General features: G+C 41.7%; 1 protein-coding gene across 1 annotated transcript in view; it reads left to right on the top strand.

Moving 5' to 3' along the window:
• TG (thyroglobulin) overlaps positions 1-21,722 on the top strand; it is a 711,260-nt gene that overhangs the window by 151,891 nt on the left and 537,647 nt on the right. Inside the window, exons 12-14 of the mRNA XM_086966244.1 lie at positions 11,183-11,323; positions 15,258-15,335; positions 15,872-15,984. Coding sequence (XP_086822370.1) covers positions 11,183-11,323; positions 15,258-15,335; positions 15,872-15,984 — 332 coding nt within the window. The remainder of the gene's footprint in view (positions 1-11,182; positions 11,324-15,257; positions 15,336-15,871; positions 15,985-21,722) is intronic.

Here is a 21,722-nt window from a genome sequence, read left to right on the forward strand (position 1 = left end):
ATAAAAATATGTATTTATTATAAGACACTCAGTAACACATAACAATATCTCCTACCCAGAGATATAACACAATGCACACAGTACTTTGCAATAAAAACAGGTAAGTAGCACAAATACACAGTGGTCGTCAGGTGGAGAGAAAATGATAGACTAAAATAGAGGGATGCAAATCTCTACTTGATTCAAAACTGCACCCAGAAGACGTAGAAGTGCTGGGGACCCAAGGAACCACCCAGGGTAAGTACCAGGAACCCCATAGAGGATGTGTGGGAACATGATTGCGTACTCAATTCAAGTCAATCGGTAAGTCGCGGTTGCAATTCTAAAGAAAGACCCTTCCCAGTGGACCTTTAAGAAACCATGTGGAAAACCCAAGGTTGGAGAGCCACCCCACCCGTGGATACACTAGGACCAGGATACCTACACCAGGGAAGCCAGGTGCATAGGTTTGAAGTGACATCGGAAACAGCCGTCAAACTCAATGGAGGACTTCAGGAAGATGCCGCTGTTGAAGAAGATGAGTGTCCAGTGGAACTCAAAGGTAGATTCAAGTTTAGAAGTACCATCAAGCAGAGGGGACAGAGTCTATGCAACTCAGGAAGCATGGGAGATGAATGCCCACTGATGTCGGGAGATGCAGGAGAGTTTACGATGAGCTTGGAGTTACAGTTATGTGGATCAGGCAACACTGTGGAAGACCAGGAGCTGTTCCCAAGCTGTCCCTGCCAGAAGACGAGAGCTGAAGTGTCAGTGTCCATCGGGAGCACCAACAAGCCTTGGCAACTGCAAACAATGTGGCAAGCGAAAAAGGTGCAGCTTTAGGACCAGGAAGGTACAAGTGACTCACCACAAGTAGGGAAGTTGGAGTAGGTGCAGAGCAATCAGGGGAGCCCACTAGAGTCAAAGAAGACCCTCGAGAGGACCCACAGGCCAGAGGCACAGGAGTCACAAGAGCTCTTCAAGCAGCTCACCAAAGATGCAGGCCCACAGTGCAAAGGATGTGGTGAAGATGAAGATCTTGGCTGTAGGAAATGCTTGAGGCTGGAGCTTCTTGGAGCCCGAATACAATGGCAAGTCAATGCAGTGCACAGGGGTCCGGTTCCTGTGGTTCCGACTAGGGATACTGGCCTCAAACTCAGCGAGAAGACAGTGCAGGCCTTGAGGGAGTTGTAGAACCACACCCTGTGTTGCTATGCCTTTTGTAGTCTGTGGGAGCCCAGGATCAGCAGACCGGTCAGCTTTGTTGCAGTGCCTGCAGATGCCCTTCTAGGAAGAGTCCTTCAAGTGTCTTGGATATCCAGAGGCCTTTGAAGGATCCTGTATGGAGCACATGGTACAGATGTTGCAGCGGACGAACAGGACGACGAGATCAGGAGCAGCAGGGGTCTTCCCAGTTGCAGTCTCGGTGCCCAGCGCACAGTCCAGCGAAGTCCAGAGTGCCCAGACTGTCGAAGATAAAGTGGTGTCTTGATCTGAATCTTGTCCCACAACGAATCTAGGGACCCACCCACAGGTAAGCTCTTAAGTACCATAAAGAAAGGATTGGGACAATTCAGGGGTCCCTCCCAGAGGAGGGTCTGGACAGTGGGGAGGATACTCCCATGTTTTTTGTCCAGTTTCACGCCAAAGCGGGAGCCAATTGGTCCTTGAACTGCTGTGAACTGGGGTATGCAAGGAGGGCACCAAATGTGCCCTTCAAGCAGTCTTAGTGGCGCTGGCCCAATACACTAAACCCTGCCTGGGAGGGGATCACACCTCCCTGTGACAGGATATCTATTGTTCTGCCTTCCCCTGCTCGAGCTTGGCTCAGCAACAGGAGAGCAGAAACATGTCTCTGGCCGGCAGCAGCCCTAGCTTGCTATCTGCTTCTGGAAGACTGGTACCGGGAGCACTGAGGGCCTCCCGGAGGAGCTTTACAGTACATGGAATCAAACCTCCCACACCGTTTCCGGTGTGGGAGGTATGATTCCAACATGTTTGATACCAAACATGACAGGGTTCATTACAGCCAGTTTTGAGATGGTCATCGCGCAATGACGCATGGACCCTCTATATATTGTAATGACTGATGCACTTACAACCTGAGAGAATGGACTCCCTCACACTTAGAACCGAGCACCCTGCCTTCAGGAATAAAAGGCCTGCATTATGGGTGACTTATAAGTTTTAAGTGCAGTGACATCAGATATAAGCAAACCTATATCTGTCATAAGTGGTGCTAGCACAGGATTACACAGGCTGCAATGGCAGGCCTGTAGTCGCAATTTGAGTGGTCTCTCATGGGTGGCATAATACATGCTTCAGCCCATGGGAGATCCATGGTGTACTTATGCCCCGGCTACCTTGGTACCACCTACTAGGGACTTATAAGGGTACACCATTAGTCAATCTGGGGTGTACCTAAGACCCTTACCATAGCCAATTTAGGGGAGAAAGCACAGAGACTGGGGTCCTGATTAGCAGAATCCCAGTCAGACTAGTCATAAACAGCATAACACCAGGCACAAAGTGGGGGTGACCATAAAAGCAGATCCTACTTTACTACAAGCGGGTAGGGTGACTTTCCAAAACTAATTTTTGTTGCTTTCTATATCTCACATCACAGACCTACAACAGCACCCTGTTGATTTGTGTAGTCTTAAAATGCAGCTACATTTATTGAAGTACATGCAAGAATTTGTATCTGCAGTTTGACTTCCCTTGCAGCAGCTGAGGTTTTTTTCTTAACAAAGACATTCTGAGTAATTATTTATCCTGGAGCTACTAGAAAAATACTTGTTAATAACTCCTCATTAAGAGTCTCATAAATCCGGATTCTGCTGCTAATAGGAGTTGGCAGTTGACTGAGATAATGAGTGTTGTGGGAAAACCTTCTTTTATGTCCTCAGACATGTTTCCTCTGTGAAAAGCAGACTGAATATACTGGAGAAAAGTCTTCAGAAAGAGTAGAAAATCTACGTTGTGGGTGCACAGACTTTCACAGGATCAGAACTTGTAATGGTGCAGTAATATTTCAGCAATTATTACCGTACCCCCAGAATCAGGAGTTCCAGGTGCTGTATTATCACATGGTTCTCATAAAAAGTCCCTCCGTCGCTGCTCCTGCTCTATATACATTATTAGAACATTGGAATGTGGAGCACTCCATTGAATACAATGAAGTGCTCCGTGCTTCCACGGGCAGGTAAAAGCCCACAAAGCAATATTCCAATGTTGTTTTACAAAGGCCTTTTGGAGCCTGAGTGGATTTAAACCCCCTTGGGCTCTGAGAGGCCTTTGTTTTATTTGTTAGAACAGTCGGCCCTCTAGTGGCAGAATGTTCTACTAGCCTTATAGCCCTTCGTAGCTGAGCTATACCAGCCATTAAAGTCCTGCTTCCATGTTAAAGGCCCTTGTAAAGTTGAAACTACACAAATTAGAATTAGGATGTAGTTTATTAAAGGAACACAGGAGCAAGGTAGGGGACAGCCTACACAGGACTTCTTCATCAGCAACTACTCCTAGTTGCTAGGGAGGGAAACCAGGATACAGTGGAATACATACAAAACATTCTAAGGAATTAAAGGGCAACATAACACATCTTCCCCTTTTGCAAGAGGAGATAAGGAAAAAACAAAAACAAATTAAGGAATCAGACATTCAGCAAACAAAATCTTCTAACCACTTGGGTTTAGAGCAAATGCGTTTCCGGTTTACAAATACATCACTGCTACAAGGAAGTTCATTAACAGATGTAGAATTGACATCATGATTCGGTGGAATAGAATCAGAGATAGCAGGAACACTAGAGGACGGAACTGATCCATATGAATTGGAGGGAGGATTTGCTACATTAGCATTGGGAGGAACATTACATACATTGGAGGAGGAAGGGTTGGAATTAGAGGGAAGATTTTCAGAAACACTAAAACCACCATGATCCTCACAAGGAGTAGAATTAGGAGTGGAAGTACATGGCAGGTCAGGAGAAGTAGAGTAGTCATTTGTTAAACACTTTTTACCTCTGTAAATGGCAATTCTTTTAAGATTCCACACTTTACCATCGCTAAGAAGGACGGCATTTCGAAGTATCTTCTTAACCATAAGAGGTTCAGAAAATTGGGAATCACCTTTACGGACTTTCCAGGGTTTTTTTACCTTTACCCACATACCAACATTAACTTCTGCCGTGCTAGAGCAACATTTCTTATCAAAATTTCTCTTATACTCAAGGTGCTTATCAATAACATCAGATCTGACTTTATTCATACAAATGTCTAAGCAAGATTTTTTGTGTAACCATTTGGGATTGCATTTGGTTCTGGCAACACGACCTCTCATGATCTCAAAGGGAGACATTTTTAAAGCATCATGAATATTGGTCCTATAGGACCAGACAGCTTTGAAAACTGAGGTTTCCCAATCCTCACCATTTTGTACAGCTATTTGTATAGCATTTTTCAAGACTCTGTTGAACCTTTCGCAAAGTCCATTACCGCTAGGGTTGTAAAGAGAGGTAGTCTTATGAACAATACCAACACGTTCAAAATAGGATTTAGTTAATTTAGACGTGAACTGAACGCCATTATCACTGATGACCTGATTGGGTAGGCCTTCCTCAATGAAAACTCTATTAATAAAATTCAAAACAGAAGAAGAATCAACTTTGTCAACAATGGTGATATTGGGCCATCTGGAAAATACATCAATTATTGAGATTATAAATTTATGATCGACTCCAATTGGTCCCATAATGTCTAAGGCAACAGTATGCCAAGGACCTTCAGGAACCAAGGGTTCACACATGTCGGGTTTAAGCGTGTTGAGAACTTTGTCCGAATTGGCACAAGTGACGCATTCACGAACAATTCTTTCAGTAAGGACATCAATACCTGGCCACCAATACCATTGTTTGACATTTTGTTTGGTTTTTACTATACCACAATGATCTTTGTGACACAGGTCAATGATGCCTTTCCTTAAAGAAGAAGGGGGAATGGCTTTCTCACCTCTAAAAATTGTATCATCACAAACAGTTAGTTCATTTCTAACTTCCCAATAGGGTTTAAGATCGGACGATAAATCCTTCTTATCTGTCCAACCTTCCCGAATGGAAGTGATGATAGAAGTTAAAGTATTATCTTTGAGATAATCATCCTTCCACAATTTTTTATCTATACAAAAAGGGTTACCATCAAGTACATAAGCAACGTGGAGGGAATCCCATTCATTCACTTCACATTCTTGTAGATCAGTAGGCATCCGGGAGAGAAAGTCAGCGATAACGTTGCTTTTACCAGGTAGGTATTCAATTTTAACAACAAAATCTTGTAGCCGCATGGACATTCTTGCAATTCTAGCAGTAGCATTATACAGACCTTCAGTAGAAAGGAGTTTGGTGAGAGGCTTATGGTCTGAACGAACTATACACTCTCTTCCCCATACAAAACTGCGAAAGTGCTCAAGAGCCCAAACTACAGCCAAAGTTTCCTTTTCAATAACTGAGAATTTACTCTCCGGAACAGAAAGTGCTCTTGACGCAAATGCTACAATGCGTTCTTTACCTGAACTGTCAATCTGGGATAAAACACTTCCCAGGCCTTTGTTACTAGCGTCAACAGTGACTACAGAACTTAGATCTAAATCAAAAGGACATAACACAGGAGCATTAACGATGTCCAGTTTGATACTGTTAAACTCATCTTCACAAAGAGGAGACCATTCAAATTTAACTTTGCTTTTTAGAAGTTGTCTAATGTTAAATACTTTAGATGAGAAATTTTTAACGAATTTCGAATAAAATTCTACCATCCCTAGGAATGATCGTACATCATCTCTACTGGAGGGAGGAGGAGCATCTTTTATAGCATCAACTAATTTAGCTTTAGTTGGAACACCATCACAACACAGAACGTGTCCAAGATAAGTCACTGATTTAACAGCAAAATGGCATTTTGAATATTCAATGGTTAAACCCTTACTCTCTAGAATACCCAGAACCTCTTCTAGAATGGTATTATGTTCATCTTTATCCTTACCATAAACAAGAATATCATCCTGAAAGAATTTAACTTTAGGATGTTTCCCGAAAAGTTGGTGCATGATGCGCTGGAAAATGGCAGCGGCAGACGCTAAGCCAAATGGCATGCGTTTAAATTGGAAGCACCCCATGGGAGTGATAAACGCAGTAAGTTGTCTACTCTCAGTGTCTAAAGAAATCTGGTGGTATGCGGAGGATAAGTCTATTGTAGAAAAATACATGGCACCATTAACTAGAGATAACATTTCATTAATTTTGGGTAAGGGGAATTTATCAACAACAATATTCTCATTTAAGTGGCGGAGGTCCACGCAAAGACGGATTTTGCCATTGGCCCGCCTTGCGATAACTACTGGAGAAATCCAATTGGAGGACTCTATTGGTTCAATAATGTCTTCCTTGACAAGTTTTTCTAATTCCTTCTCAACATCGCCTCGAACCAAAATAGGAATGTTTCTAGCCTTAAAAATTTTGGGGTTAGCATTATCTTTCAAGACAATGTGGTGGGAAAAACCTTGAAAATTTCCAATTTTACCACTAAAGACCTTTGGAAATTTTTTAAGCATGGCATCACCAATTTCAGTTCCCTCATTAATAACCAAAACAGGATCTGGACTGTTTGGATTCAAGACGATATCTAAATCCCACTGATCTCTCCATCCTAGGACAGAAGGTCCAACTTTAGCAACATACAATTTGCATAAAGCTTCTCTACCTTTAAACTTGAATAATAAAGGTTTGTAACCAATTACATCGATCTTACCACCGGAAAATCCTTCAGCAGAGATGTCAGGAGAATAGAGATCATTTCCTAAATATTGAACAAATTTAGAATTCCAAACATTTTCATTAATGATGGTATATGGGGAACCGGAGTCAGCATAAATATCAATGGGTACCCCACCAATAAGCATATTACAAATAGGCTTCTTAAGAACATTCCTTTTCCCTGAGTCATTAATATTAAAAATGTAAACTTTCTCAAGGGGTTTAGGTATGCAGATCTCATTCATAGAGCAAGGTGTAATACTCTTCACACAATCATCATCAACATAACAATGCATAACTTTGTCACTTAAATCTTCTTCGTCATCAGAAGATGAATCATACACAATTTTAACTTTTTTGGTTTTCAGTCTATTGCAAGCTCTGGAGTAATGTCCAATTAAACTGCAATTAGAACACTTTTCCTTCAATGCAGGACAAAGTTTGTAGTTAGCTAAATGCGAACTGCTCCCACAACGAAAGCATTTTAAATTATCATTCTTTTTAAATTCAGTAGGTTTATTTTTATGTTGAAGCCTTTGTTTGTAGTTGGATTTCCCTTGAACTTTTGAAACAGTTTGATCGTTAGTAGTTTTAGAGTCAGATATAGCTTTTTCCTCATTTTTAATAGCTTTGGCACTTCGACCAGAAAGTTCTGCTTTTCTGACAATGGCTAAAATATCTTTGAGGTCTGAATCTCCGTTTATCCAAAGTCTGTCCTGAATGGAAGGATCAGAAGCGTGCATAACTACTTGGTCTCTGATAAACTGTTCTTGAAGATGATCGAATTTACAATCCTCAGCTATTTTTTTAAGTTCAGCAATATAAACATCAATGTTTTCTCCAGGTCTTTGTTTCCTGCGAAAAAACTTGTAACGGGTAATACCTATACAAACTTTAGGTGAAAAATGACTGTCAAAGTCTTTTAGAATGTCATCAAAGACATTAGAATCACCACTACCACCACTTTTAGGCATTTCTTCATAAACTTTAAGACCACCTGCACCTAACGAATGTAAGAATAGTTTTTTCTTTCTTTCAGGTTTCATTTTGCTATCCTCATCAATAGTGTCAATAAAGTTCATAAAATACGCTTTCCACTGGAGCCATTTCATGCAAGGTTCTAAACCAGTGGGCCAAAAGGGTTGTGGTGACTGAATTGTAAAATTCTGAGAAGTCATTTTGAATAAAAAGAATAATAAAGAATAATAAAATCTTACTTGAAGACTTCAATTGGTGTGGATGAATCCTTGACTGTGCACTTAAAATGGAGAAAATGAAATTAATAGTTAAAATAAACTCTTAAAGTATTTGGACTTTAAATCAAGTCTTTTCACAAAAGAGCAAAATGTGAATGAAAACGCTCTGAAAACGCGTTAAAAAACGCGTGGAGAAAGGTAAAATGAGCGAGTGCACAAAGCTCTAAAACGCGCTTTCAAACGCGTAAGAAAAACAAAGTGTTGCCATGGAGATAAACTTAAACGTCACTGCGCGATGCTCTGTTAAGGACGCCCTGGGTTGTCAAGGAGATTGACGCTGGTTCCTGACGCACGCCGATGCGTGGAAGACGCTCAGTTACGGGAGCGAGCTGACGTCACTTCACAACAAAGGGGCGAAGGAACGAGGAGAGAGCATGGAACGAGCTGCGCGCTGAAGCGCTTGCAGGTAACGATCAGTTTCAAAGTTTTAAAAGATGCATTCACTGCAGCGGGCTTCACAAATTTCCAACATCAATGAAAAGTCAATAAAAAGCCGAAAATTATAACGGAATATATTGTGGCCGCTGAGAGGAGGGTGGAGTAAATAATAAAAAGATTACTCACAGAGCTCCTCGATGAGAAATACAGGAAACGATCATCAAAGCTTTAAATGGTGAAACTCGACTAAGGCAGGTCGAAGTTTTTGTTGATAGAAGTAATCTTGAAGTAGGTATTTTCAAGATGAATTTCCATGAAGTTTTCTTGAAGTTTCTCTTTTTTTTTTGAATAAAAAAAATAAGAATAAAAATTGTAGAAATATGGGTTCTTCAGATTCCTGGTGTTCCTTGAAGCCAAGTCGCCAAAATTGTAAAGTTGAAACTACACAAATTAGAATTAGGATGTAGTTTATTAAAGGAACACAGGAGCAAGGTAGGGGACAGCCTACACAGGACTTCTTCATCAGCAACTACTCCTAGTTGCTAGGGAGGGAAACCAGGATACAGTGGAATACATACAAAACATTCTAAGGAATTAAAGGGCAACATAACAGCCCTCCCCTTTGGCTCGGGCCTTTAACTCTGGGACGGGCCTTTAATGGCAGGTATAGCCCGCTACGGCAGGCTAAAAGACTATATTAAGGTCCCGGCTCTCCTATGTTTTCAAACTTTATAGGCACACTATCTTCCGGCTTGGGACACCCCAACTTCTTTTGCTTCCCTATAGTAATCCGATAATACGGGTTGACATAGAAACAATTGAGCACCTGTCCATGTGACCAGAGGAAAGCCTGGAGAAAACCCGTTTTGATTGTGTCTGGTAATAAGTCAGACTAGTGCAATAGCATTTGCGTCAGTTCACCAACATGCCAGTGGTAGGGGAATTGACAGCACATGTCCTTTTCTCTTCATGACATCACAGGAAGTGACATTATATGGCCCTTGACCCTGACTTGTTTTCAAGGAAGTTATGTCACATCAGCTCAACCATGTTGATATCACAATAATTGATATAGTTGAAAGTTCATAATAACTGCATGATTAATATAACACAGCACAGACAAGCATCTGTGTTAACATCAAACATCCACATGCCTCACCTCCATCAGACATCCAAATGTGGCATCCCCATCAAACATCCACATACTGCACTTTCCCCATACATCTGCATGTGGCAACTCCTTCAAATATCCACGTGTGTCACCTCCATCGTACATCCACGTGTCGACCTGCATTGAACAGCCTCATACAGAATCTCAATCATACATGTGCATTTGGCACCTTCGTCGCACATCCACATCATCATCATCCTACCATTCCATCACCTAAGCCGATTACTTATGAAACACACTTGTATGACTTGTGACATCTTGACATTAATAAACCTTCATCACTAACATCGAAATCCATGTATTGCTGATGGTTTTGATCCTTACTGCACTAACCTTGCCATGGCAAACAGGTGGTCACTTTAGCAAAATGATTGCACCCGGCCAGTAACTCAGTGTGGCTCGACTAATAGGCGCCAAGCAGAATTCTCTTTTCCTATTTTGTTCACCAGATGAAAATGTTAAATAATTTTGTGGCAGTAACCCATGACCTTTCCGCAAGAAAAATGCATCAATTGTGTTTAACCAGATACATGTCAGATAGTTCCTTGTGGTCTTCACGTTGTGTAATGTTGTTCCAGGGCACACTAAGGGTGAACGTGCACAGCACAAGTGGTCAATAATAAGGTGAGAAGATTGAGATGTTGGGAGCTCCATTGAAGACTATGAATGACTCAGGGCCAATAATTGCTGGAATGTCCTAGTGGGCTCCACTATTCCAATGTTTGTTTTTCTGTTTCTCCCTTTTTAATTTAGAACATTGTAGCCTCCGTGGGTGGAATGTTTGTTTATATGTCATTAGAACATTGGAATGTTGGGAGCTCCATTGAAGACAATGGAGGAGTGCTCCCTGCTTCTATGGGCCGGTAATGGCCCGCAGAGCTACATTCCAATGTTTTACAAAGGCCTCTCGGAACTCGAGGGGATTTAAATCCCCTTGAGCTGCAAGAAGCTTTTATTTAATTGTTAGAATATTCTGCCCTCTAGTGGCAAAATGTTCTAATAGCCTTATAGCCCGCCGTATCAGGCTATACCGGCTATTAAAGTCCCGTCCCTTGTTAAAGTCTCTCGCCTTCGGCTCGGGCCTTTAATTCGGGAGCGGGCCTTTAATAGCCGGTATAGCCCGCCTCAGCGGGTTATAAGGCTATATTATAGCCCTTCTGCCCGGGGATATAATGGTTGTTAAAGGTCCTCACGCTCGTTATTGGCCTTAGCCTGTGGCTCAGGCACATAACTCAAGCCTTTAGCAACCGGTATAGCCCTCGACAGCCGGCTTCGATGCTCTAATATTTTTGTGCTGCCGATTACTAGCTCACTGATTGCTGTTGTTATGATATTATTGGCATGTGGCAGATTCAATTCCTTTGCTCATCAGGCCTTTCAAACTTTCATGGGTGATAGTCTGTAGGTTTATGTGGTAACACAAGGTGATCACAGCACCACAATACTGTGGTATTAATAGCGTACAAACCTCCTGTTATTGTGACCACTTTTACAGGAATATTTATAGGCCAGTGTTACATCTCAGGCATGCAGCTGAGCTGGTCCAAGACACTGACAGATGTGGGACATTAATATTCTTGTCTACTTTAGCTTTGCACTTCTACTGGAGGAGGTACTCTGCTTCTGGGCCTTCTGCGTTTGGAGAGACAACACTCTTTGGGTTTCAACCCTACATTCCGAAGTGCGACGGACTAGGAAACTGGGAGCCAGTGCAGTGCTACAAAAGTACTGGTAAGTATTGCATTTGAAAATACTTCTCTGTTTCCGTGGCAACTGTGGCTCCTGCTTTCTCTTGCATGCGCTCACTGTCTCTTACGCTCACTTTCTGGCATATTTAGAAACCCCTATCGCCATGCAACGTAACTTTCAGTGACTGTGAAATGGTGATAGGGGCTTCGCCTTATTTGCATATTTACAAGGCAGCGTTAAGCTACTTAACTTGGCTATACGCTGCCTTGTAAATAAGGACCCCTTTAACGCTATGCTTAGCGTGAAAGGGGTGGGCAGTGGGTGTTGCGGTGGGCGTTCCACCGCAATACCTATTGATTTTGATGCTGCCTCCTATTTACAAGGGTAGCGTAAATAGGAGATAGCGCCAAAATTAAGACCAGGGAAAACCTGGTCTTAAACAGGCGAAACAAAGAGAAATGGTTATTTCTCCTCCTTTTTGCTGTTTCCATGTGTGCTGCCGTGTGCTGCACACATAGAAACAACAAATTGCCACTGATTGTTTATGTGCAGGAAGGTCACCCTTCATGCACATAAACATAAAAAAAGACAATTTGCAACTTCTATGTGAGCTGCATTAACCAGCACACAGAAAATTTACAAAACACCATTTAAAGATTGTTTATGTGCAGGAAGGGAGCCAGCTCTCCAGGCTCTCCACTGGCTCCCTATCAGAGAAAGGGTTGCCTTCAAGGTTCTCTGTCTTGCTCACAAAACCCTAAATAACAACGGTCCCCCTCTCCTTAAGGAATTTATCATCCCCTACAAAACGGAAAGGGCCCTCCGGTCCAGCGGAGAAAACCTCATCACAGTCCCCAGAGCTAGAAAAGCCAGAGCCGGTGGCCGCCGCTTTGCGGTCCACACGGCCAAACATTGGAACAACCTTCCACGAAGACTGAGGACAGAACCAAATCTCTTCCAATTTAGGAAATCGCTGAAGACTCTCCTCTTTCCTCACCCATAATTTCCTCCTCTGCTGAAACTATAGGAGACTCAGGTTTAGCGCCGGGATGCTCCAGGGTTACTGCGCGCTCTATAAAACCTTTAAATAAATAAATAAATAAATAATAACCAATCTTCCCCTCAACGCAGACTCTGTTGCACTATGGTGCAAGGGTGCCTGCGTTGGCGCTAGGCTGCTAAGTTTAGTGCTAGAGCAGGATGAAACACAGGGGCTGCGTCATATTGTTGTAAATATGGTGCAGTCCTGCTTTTCTGAAGTGGAGGAGGCTGCGGAGTGCGGCGTTAAGCCAAGGTGGCTAAATCCGCGGTCCGTCACTTCGCTGTAAAAATGCCCTCTTGTCTCTCTGCTTTTTAATCTCTCTCTTTCATGCTCTCTTGTACTCTCTATACCCGCCTCTCTCTCTGTTTTTCTCTTTCTCCCTCCTTTTCCTCTACACTCTCTCGTCTCTCTTGCTGTCTCGCTTTCTTTTCCTCACCTATCTTCTCTCACTTACTTGTTCTATCGGACCCCTTCTCTCTCCCTCACTTTAGTTCTCTGTAAACATGTTTCTCCATTACTCTCCTATACAGGCCCTTATTCCCCCTTCTCTCTTTCTATCTCTTCACCACATTCTCTCTCCTTCCTTTTTTCCCCTCACTCACTTCAATTAAACACACTTAAATTGTACTTTATGAGGACAAATGTTGCCCATGCAAGTGTTTTGCCAAAGCTTGTTTCATCAGGGGCGGCTCTAGGCTCATGGCGGCCCTGGGCAGGGAGCGTAGGAAAGGGGTCCCGGAATAGGGGGTCCGGGCGGGGCGGAGCGCGGAGGCCAGTGAAGAGGGGGGGTCAGGGTGTTTGGAAGTGGAACAGAGCCGGAGGCTGCCAAATCCCTGTCAGGGGCCGCCACGCAAATATGTATCCATCCTCAGAGGATTATTATATTAAGGATATATATATATGCGTGGTGGCCCCTGGGGTTTGGTGGCCCTGTGCAGGTGCACAGCTTGCACATGCATAAGGCCGCCCCTGGTTTCATCCACAGATGTTTCGACAGTTTCTGAGAGAGGGACATTCAGGCATGTTCTGCTGCCTTTTCAGCCTTTTTTTCTGAACATTTAATCGTATTCACACCCTCTCAAAACCGCGAAACTGCGGAATAAGACCCTATAGTGGACGTTCCTTTTTGGTCACATCTGCATTGATTTCTTCTTTGCCTGCTGCTAGTTCCTGGGTGTGTTTGTCTTACTGGGAAGGCCCTCTTCTGAGTTCTTCCATGGCTGTCTTTGTGTAGGGCAATGAGAACAGGTCTTTGTCTAAGCATGCATGATGCTCTTATCATCTACTCACCCCTCCTATTTAACATTGTGGGAGAGGTGGCCAGAAGCTTGAGTGTTTACTTATTGATTTATGTAAATTAAGTAAATAAATGGACAGGGGGTCGCAAGGCATACACCTTCAGCTTTCTGCATTACAGCACTACCAAAGAATCTTGTTGAGTCCACACTATTGTCAAGAAATTGCCATCTTGATTGTCATTTGGCATGGCGGTCTAAAGAATAAAAAGCAACATGGCACTTATCTTGCACATGATGACTGGAGTGTGACTTTTTAAACTCTTTCTGAAATACAGTTTTCAATCTATTTAACTCCTTTCTAGTCTGAAGGCCTCTTTTGGAAAAAGGTTGTAAAACATCACATATTGTTCTGCTACACCTCCATCGCTAGCCTACCAGAGGACGTTGCGGCTGCTGGTTACGGCACAGGAGCCATTTCCATTTGAACTGTCCCTGTAACCTGGAGGGTACAGAAGTCCTTTCAGTATCAACATATTCTACCCATCTTCCACAATCTTCGTATGATTACCCATTACCATTAGAAGTCCATACTCATTTCCATAGCCCTGATGAAGTCCACACCAGTTGGACGAAATGCGTTGGCTGTTTGGCTGTTGTTTTATTGAACAATAAGAATAAATGAAAACCTTCATAATATCTACCGTGGATGGACAGAATTATTATCTTTTGGTTCCGGTGGTGCACTCCACATTTGTGTTAACTCCATCAATGTAGGTCTCATGTTTAGTGTAATGCGGGTGGGGGATGCAACTCCAGCAGAGGCTCCTTCGACTTCACCATTGGCTGCACATAAGTGTGGAGTCAATTCCACCAGACATGGCGGTAGATCAGCTAGCTTGGTTAGGGGTTCTGCCTTCATTCTGGTCAGAGTTAACTCCATGAAAGACAATCATGGAAACTGTGATGGACCTTCATAAAGAGATTTGTGGTGGGGCCTGACAATGCTATGAGCATCTTTGAGAGCACGTATATGGACACGAGCAATGCATCTCTTTCCTTTGTGGGTGCTTTTTCAATGCCTTTATTTATTGGCAGACACCCTGCTTGCAGTGCTATCCAATGCAGTGCTTAAGGCGTAAGGAAGTAAATGCCAGGGCCCAAGGTGACACGAGTCACCGCAGCTGGCTCTACCCCATCTCACTTTAAACTCTAGGTTTAAGTCTTAGTGTTATCATGTTTTAAAGATATATTACCTAAATGCTCCACTAAGTAACTCTGCTAAATGATACACACATGGTGCCACCATGTGGTGAATTCTCATAAATGCAGGATGGTGTTTACAAATAAGTGTGGGTGCTCAGCACTGGCAAACACCAGCACCCATTAAGCACTGACAATGGTGCTTTTCTGCCTGAGGCTTTCTCCCTGAAGTGCCTCCCCTTCAAGGTGGATAGAGATGCCTCCACCAGAACTACACACGCTGTTACAGTAGACGAAGCCTCAGTACTCAAAGGCAGTATTTTCCTCTCAAGGTCTTTGCAGCTGAGGAACTGATTCTTCCCGCAGTATCTATCCAGTCACCACTTTGGCAAAACATTTGGGGTCGTTTCTCGACCCACAGTGGGCTAGCATATCTTGTTTCCTGGTAGCTACCTGAGATTATAAGGTTGTATCTTGTTTTCTTGTTCTTGCCAAGGTCACTGCTGGTGTGTTGACGAAAAGGGACAGTACATCACCGGCTCCCTGCAGGCACGTGCGTCACGTCTCCCTCAGTGTAAGTTTACTTTTCTTCTTCTTTTAAGTCATTTGTTGTATAATTGATGGGCAGTATCCAATGAGCACAAGGGGATAGGTAGACTTCATGTTTGGTAAAATGTCACTGATTTGAGATGAGAACTGAAGCAATCAGCAGGTGGGATCCACTTTTTAGGTAATTACAGAACTTGGAAATTGACGCTATTACCGATTGTAAGTTTGGTCTCAGATGTATTTTTATTTTTAAATAATCTGCGGGATGCCTTATCATCCAAGCAAATGTTATGATCAATGATTGTACACAAAATACATTTCAGGCAATTACACGCTAGTAAAGCAGTTTACACATATCAACATTTGCAGAGGAAAACACCTGCCTTTCAGAAGCCAATTCTTCCATACCAACATTTTCTGCTCATGCATATATTTATTAGAAAGTTTTGCATAGTGTGCTAGAAGGGTCGCTGAAAATATTTCTTGCTACTGCAAACAGTGAAAAGTTTTGAATCCATATTTTTATCACCATACACTAACATTGCTATTTATTTTTTTAAGGTAAAACTCCATGCCAGCAGTCTCGTGCCAATGCCTTAATTTCTAGCTGGAAACAGAGTGAATCCAGACTCTCGGGCACACCGGGTGCCCCTTTCATCCCAGCTTGCCTCGAGGTGAATCATATTTACTATCACTTTCACATTCTTGTTTCCGTCAGAATTACAATGAGGTTGATGCCGTTTTTAAATTTTCAACGTTCATTTTTCATTCCCCCAGGAAAAAGTTTCATCATTGTTGAAATCAATCAGTAATTTTGATTCTTGATTATGAGAAGATACTGTAATTGGTTGAAGGACCATAATTCCTACTATTTCGCCTACATGACACAATTTGCTGGCTATTATAACTGTGGTAAAGCAAGAAGGAAGTAACCTGTTAGAAGAGACCCTTGGAAAATGTACTTCTAATTGCATTAGTGTTTAGGTTGAGCATTCAAGACCTCTTGTATATACTTTAGTTTATACTTATATGTGTATGTACTTTGTGGGCTCTAGAGAGCATTCCTAGGACTTGTCTGCTTCCACTTAGAGACTTTTTTTTCTGTTGCCTTGATAGAAAACGACCATTAGAGGTCAGTAAAATAACAGAATTGCTTTCTGCTTGTTCAACTGCCTCAATTTAACTCTCTTCATAGAAAACGACCAGTAGAGGTCAGTAAAATACCAGAATCACTTTAGCAATCTCCAGATTCCAGAATTCCATGCGTTATAGGAAAGCCAGATAGGCCATCAGGTATCTGAAATTGCCATATGAGCAGGGAGGACTCAAACTGCCGGATTTCAAATATTATTTTTGGGCTGCATTCATCGGCCAAATTTGGGGATTATTGAATGGGGATAATTTGAGGAAGTGCACAGTTGGCTATCAATTAGCATTAGGACTAGATATCAGATATGCAATGCATAAGCTTACAGACCCTAACTATTTTAAAAGGGTAAGGTTTAAGTTGATTCAGGATGTGGTTCAAGTTTGGCGTGAAATATGTACTAAGTTCTCTTTGCCAACTATACATGCGCCTACTCCATTATGGGGTAATCCACTCTTCCCCAATATTTTGCTTCACAACGTGAGGCAAACCTGGGGAGATAGGGGACTTCAACATTTGGGCCATTTATATGATAGTCAAGGTGTACGATCCTTTGCCACTTTACAGGCAACGTTTGGCCTACTTCAAAGATCATTTTTTAAATATCTCCAGGTCAGGGACTATCTCATTCGTAAATGCGAATTTAATAACGACCAGGAGCCCTTTGGAGTTTATACATTACTCTATCAATCTTCTAAATGCAACATAGGTACATTTTATTGGGAGTTTATGTTGCATAGTAAAGATGATAGCGCGCAGATAGCGGCAAAATGAAGCCAACGGTTAGCAACTACAATAACCGGATCAGAAATACAAAAGGCACAGGAAATACTTGATCAGGCAATAATTTCTGTGTATCTCAAAATGCAACAATGTAAAAAGGTATATATGCTTTATTATACACCGGATCGTATCTCTAAATGGACATCCTCTATGAATTCAACACGTGAACATTGCCCAAAATGTAAACTTTATGCTGCAGACATTTTAGATATGTTTATTGAGTGTCCAGTCCTAAAATAATTCTGGGATAGTATAGTCGGATGGCTATATACACAGATGGGGATGAACTTTACCCTAAATTACAAAGAGATTTTAATTGGTCTGCAGGGTGGGAAAAAACCATAATCTTAAATTCCTGACATCAACCATCACAGCTAGCGCACACTTATGCATTGCAAGGGCATGGTTGATGTAATACTGCATAGAGCTGCTGAATTTTGGTCATTACTTCGACAAACATATGAGTGTCAAATGGGAATAGCTAAGGCATATGGACCGAGGCGAATGAAAGTTGTTAAGATCTGGTCCAAAATTCAATGCATGTAACTTATTTACAGCATGAAGGATTTATTGTGGTAGACAAAGGCTTTTCATATCTGCATTATGAATATCTATTTTTCTTTCATTAGGCCTGGTACCTCTTTTTTCTTTTTTTTCTTTGTTAATTAAAAAGTGTGATGAGATGTATTAATATGTAATTTAACTCTGTAAGATGATTTGATCATTCTCACTCAGACAAAATAAAAAAATAAAAAAGTTTAGAGGTGGGAAACCCTGCAAGAAATTGTCTTTCACGAGCACCCGTAGACAATAATATTTTTTTCAAATCTTGTATTTTCACGAAGGCCCTTATTTTATATTAAAAACAGAGCTTTGGACTATACCATTTCCTGCTGAAAGGCAATATTTCTCTCCATGTGTTCCCATACCTGGTGTGTCACGCAGTTTGGTGCTTATTTTCCTTCCAAGTTAAAGAAAAGTAGATGTTTCAGCAACCAGGCTAATTTGCTGCATAGCTAAATACATATAAGGTCCCAAAGGCGAGACCGATTGCATTTCAAATGCTTGTTTTGCTCAGGGTACAAAACCCTTACAATGGTCTCAGAGCTATGAGTATTATGTTCGACAGTCCACTTACAAGTAAAGACCTTTTACCTCCTTCGCAAGGAAAAGTTTTGATTCCTACCATCTTGGCCACTTCAGAACATAAATATTTTGGAAACTAGATTCTCTTATGCAGGATATCTTATAATCAAAGATTCAGATTGTCTGTTCAAGTATGACTCCTCAACCTCGCGAGTGAGCCAAAGTTTGTGCCTATACTTCGATCTGGGAAATATGCATATTTTATAGGATAACAATAGGTTGAGCTCGTCCTGGCTGCCAGAACTGGACTTAAGAGCCCCTTGTCCTGGATAAAAAAGATTCAGTACAATTCAGACGATATCTACTGTATACTGAGCAAATCTGCAAATGATATCCAAATTGCAAGCATTTGGAAATGATGCTATTGATTCTTCATTATTTTTTTATTTATTTTTTTAGATTGTGCATCAAGGTTCTGGGCACAGGGTAACAGAAAACTTTACAAAAATAAGACAGATACAAACTACTCATGGAGACAAAGCAATTTATGTTATCAATCGGATTTTCAGTATAGGATAGCCAATCAGGATGTATTTTTGGATAATAAAATGTAGGGTGTAGCTCATGTAATGTTTTTGGGGAAGTGCTGTTTGAGGTCCCTTTTAAAGCTGGAGATTGGCGGGCCTGTCTGATGTGTACTCTGAGAGTTTCTCATGTCTTTAATGAATGTCTGGAAAAGTTTTGCTTTAGTGAGGAGATTTTTCTAAATTTGGGAGTGCCTAGCGGTTTCTGTCTGAGGTCTGGAGTTACTGAGGCAGGTATTCAAGCTTGTTCAGGTGAAGTGCCACATAGGTAATGCAACTAGACTTATCTGCTTAGCAGTGTTCGAGAGAAAGCTATCCTAGTGAGGGAAGGACAGGTATAATGTGCAGAATTTCTTGTCTTTGAGACCCGATGAGCTGCCTTGTGAGGAGCAGTTTTGAAGAAGCCAGCTGACATTTGGGCAGGCCAGTCAGTGCAGTACTACTGAGGCCTGTATGTGAAATGAATAAGGCCTAGATGGTCATCTTCAGGTCTTGTTTTGGAATGAATGACTTGAGACTCTGGAGAGTTTATAACTAGAATCTTAATTTTATGGCTATCTCTTTGACATAAAGCTCAAGCTGGAGTAGTTTGTCATGTTTGAAGTGAACGGGTTTTGCTGGGGTGATTCTTGAAATTGTAACATCCATGCCCATAAGTTGACTTGACCAGTCAGATGGAACGTCTTGGCCTTCTTTGTGAGAGAACTCTGGGGGCATATTACCAAGCAATAGCGATAATTATCGCTATTGCTTGGTTAGCGTGAAAACATTAACACTGAGCTGCGGCGATTTTTATCGCAGATAAACCTTGGTATTACCAAGGTTTATCGCAAATGCGATAAAAATCGGCCTCAATGCATGAATATCGCTGAAAAGTCAGCGATATTCATGCATTAGCGAGCTAATGCTCTTAGCCATGTTATCCACCTCCTATTGGATAACATGGCTAAGAACTGCTCAGGGTAGGTGTTAGCTTTTGGAGATATTCGCGCTTAGCGCGAATATCTCCAAAAGTTGGTAATAGGAGATAGCGATGTTAGCGACTGTTTTCAGTCGCTAACATCTTGGCACGCCCACTTTGCATGTCATTAGTGATAAATATCACTGACATGCAAAGTGGGGCCCAAGATGGTCGCTATCTCCTACTAGCTGTCGCTAACTGGTGTTAGCGACAGCTAGGTAATAGGGAGATAATTTTATCTCTGCTTTCTTGGCTTTTAAAGCCAAAAAAGAGGAGATAAACCCCCTTGATAATATGCCCCACACTTCTCCCACTTCTGTGTATACAACATTTGCTTCATATTAACGATCCAGTTTTGAATGTTGTTGATGGAGGAGGTTAGGATTTTGAGGCTTTGAAGCTTTCAGTCTTAATGCATAGTTAGATAGTATCTGCATATTGTAGAAATGTGGTATTTCCTTTATTAAGGCATCTACAACGGGATTCACATATAGATTAAAAAGTAAAGGGGCACTGAAGATGCCTTGAGGGATTCTAACAGGGACTCGGTATTGGGACTTGAGCAAAAAAAATACTATTTTGATTCATTGTAGGTTTCCTGAAAGATGGACCCTAAACGTGTTGAGCACTGTTCTTTCAAGGTCCAGTCTGTCAGTTAGTATATTTTAGATGGTTTTGTGGTTAACGGTATCAAAGGCTGCTGAGAGGTCAAGAAGGACCAGGCAGCAGGGTTTTCTCTTCATCTAAAAAACCAGGAGACGTTATCTACAGTTTTGAGGACAGGGGTTTCAGTGCTGTGAGGAGATAAGAAACAAGTATGAAAATTGCTCAAGAGATAAATGTAGTCTTCTAGTTGGTTGATGGCATATCCTCCCAGGGTCTTGGATATGAAGGGTAGGCCATTGATGGACCTTCATTTGTTAAAACGTTCAGCTTCACATTTGGTGCCTTGAGAAGTGGAAAAACATGAGCCACCTTAAATGAACCCAGGAGAACATCCTGTTTTAAGGAAACGCTGATGATTTCTAGGCATGTAGGGTAAAGGGCATTTGAGTGCTCTTTAGCTAGGGAGGATTGACTCTAAAAAGAAATCTGATTGTTAAGTGTTTCCTACGTCCTTCTCCAACTCTTCACAAGTAATAGGGCAAAAGGTGCTACAGGTAGTAGAAAGATTTTATGGGGTGAAATTCATACTCTGTATGGCAGATAGGAGTGTGTTATTGGCTATGTCTTCACTAAATGTAGTAATTTTGTTTGAGAAGTTGGACTCTCTATTTCAAGAAGAAGGAATACGTTTATTTGCTGAACATCTTGGCAGTTTTGAGTTTGAGAGAGAAGTGGAGGATTTTGTCCAACTCGGTTTGGATGCTGTATTGTTCATCACACCTTTTTACCAGTTAAAAGTTCCCTTAGATCTTTTCAGCCTAGAAATGACAGGTGGTAGTTTGTGCATGATGCTGTTGATCTCTTCCTCATAGTGCTCTACCAACGTTTAGGAGTCAAGACTCTTCTCTACTTATAGTTTTACTGTAAAGCTTAAAGACTCAAGGATCTTTTTCTTGCTAAGGTCCCAGTAGTTTACCATTACAGCCTCAGGTTTAACATTCAAAGGGAGTGTTGAGGTTTGTATTTTAAGGTAGTGAGATAGTCGCCTTCTGCAGCTAATTTGAAAAAAAAGCCAGATAGCTCTATCTTATCTTTTATCGCAAAAATCAGGTCCAAGTTTGAGTTCATGTTTTGAGTAAGGGAGATGTAATGTTTAAATAGGTTATTTTCAGATAGGAAGGATTTGAAGTAATATGTGTGATGATCTTCAAACTTTCAAATGTAGATTGAAATCTCCCAGGAAAA

The sequence above is a fragment of the Lissotriton vulgaris genome, chromosome 4_1, assembly GCF_964263255.1.
Source record: "Lissotriton vulgaris chromosome 4_1, aLisVul1.2, whole genome shotgun sequence".
Taxonomy (NCBI): Eukaryota; Metazoa; Chordata; class Amphibia; order Caudata; family Salamandridae; genus Lissotriton; species Lissotriton vulgaris.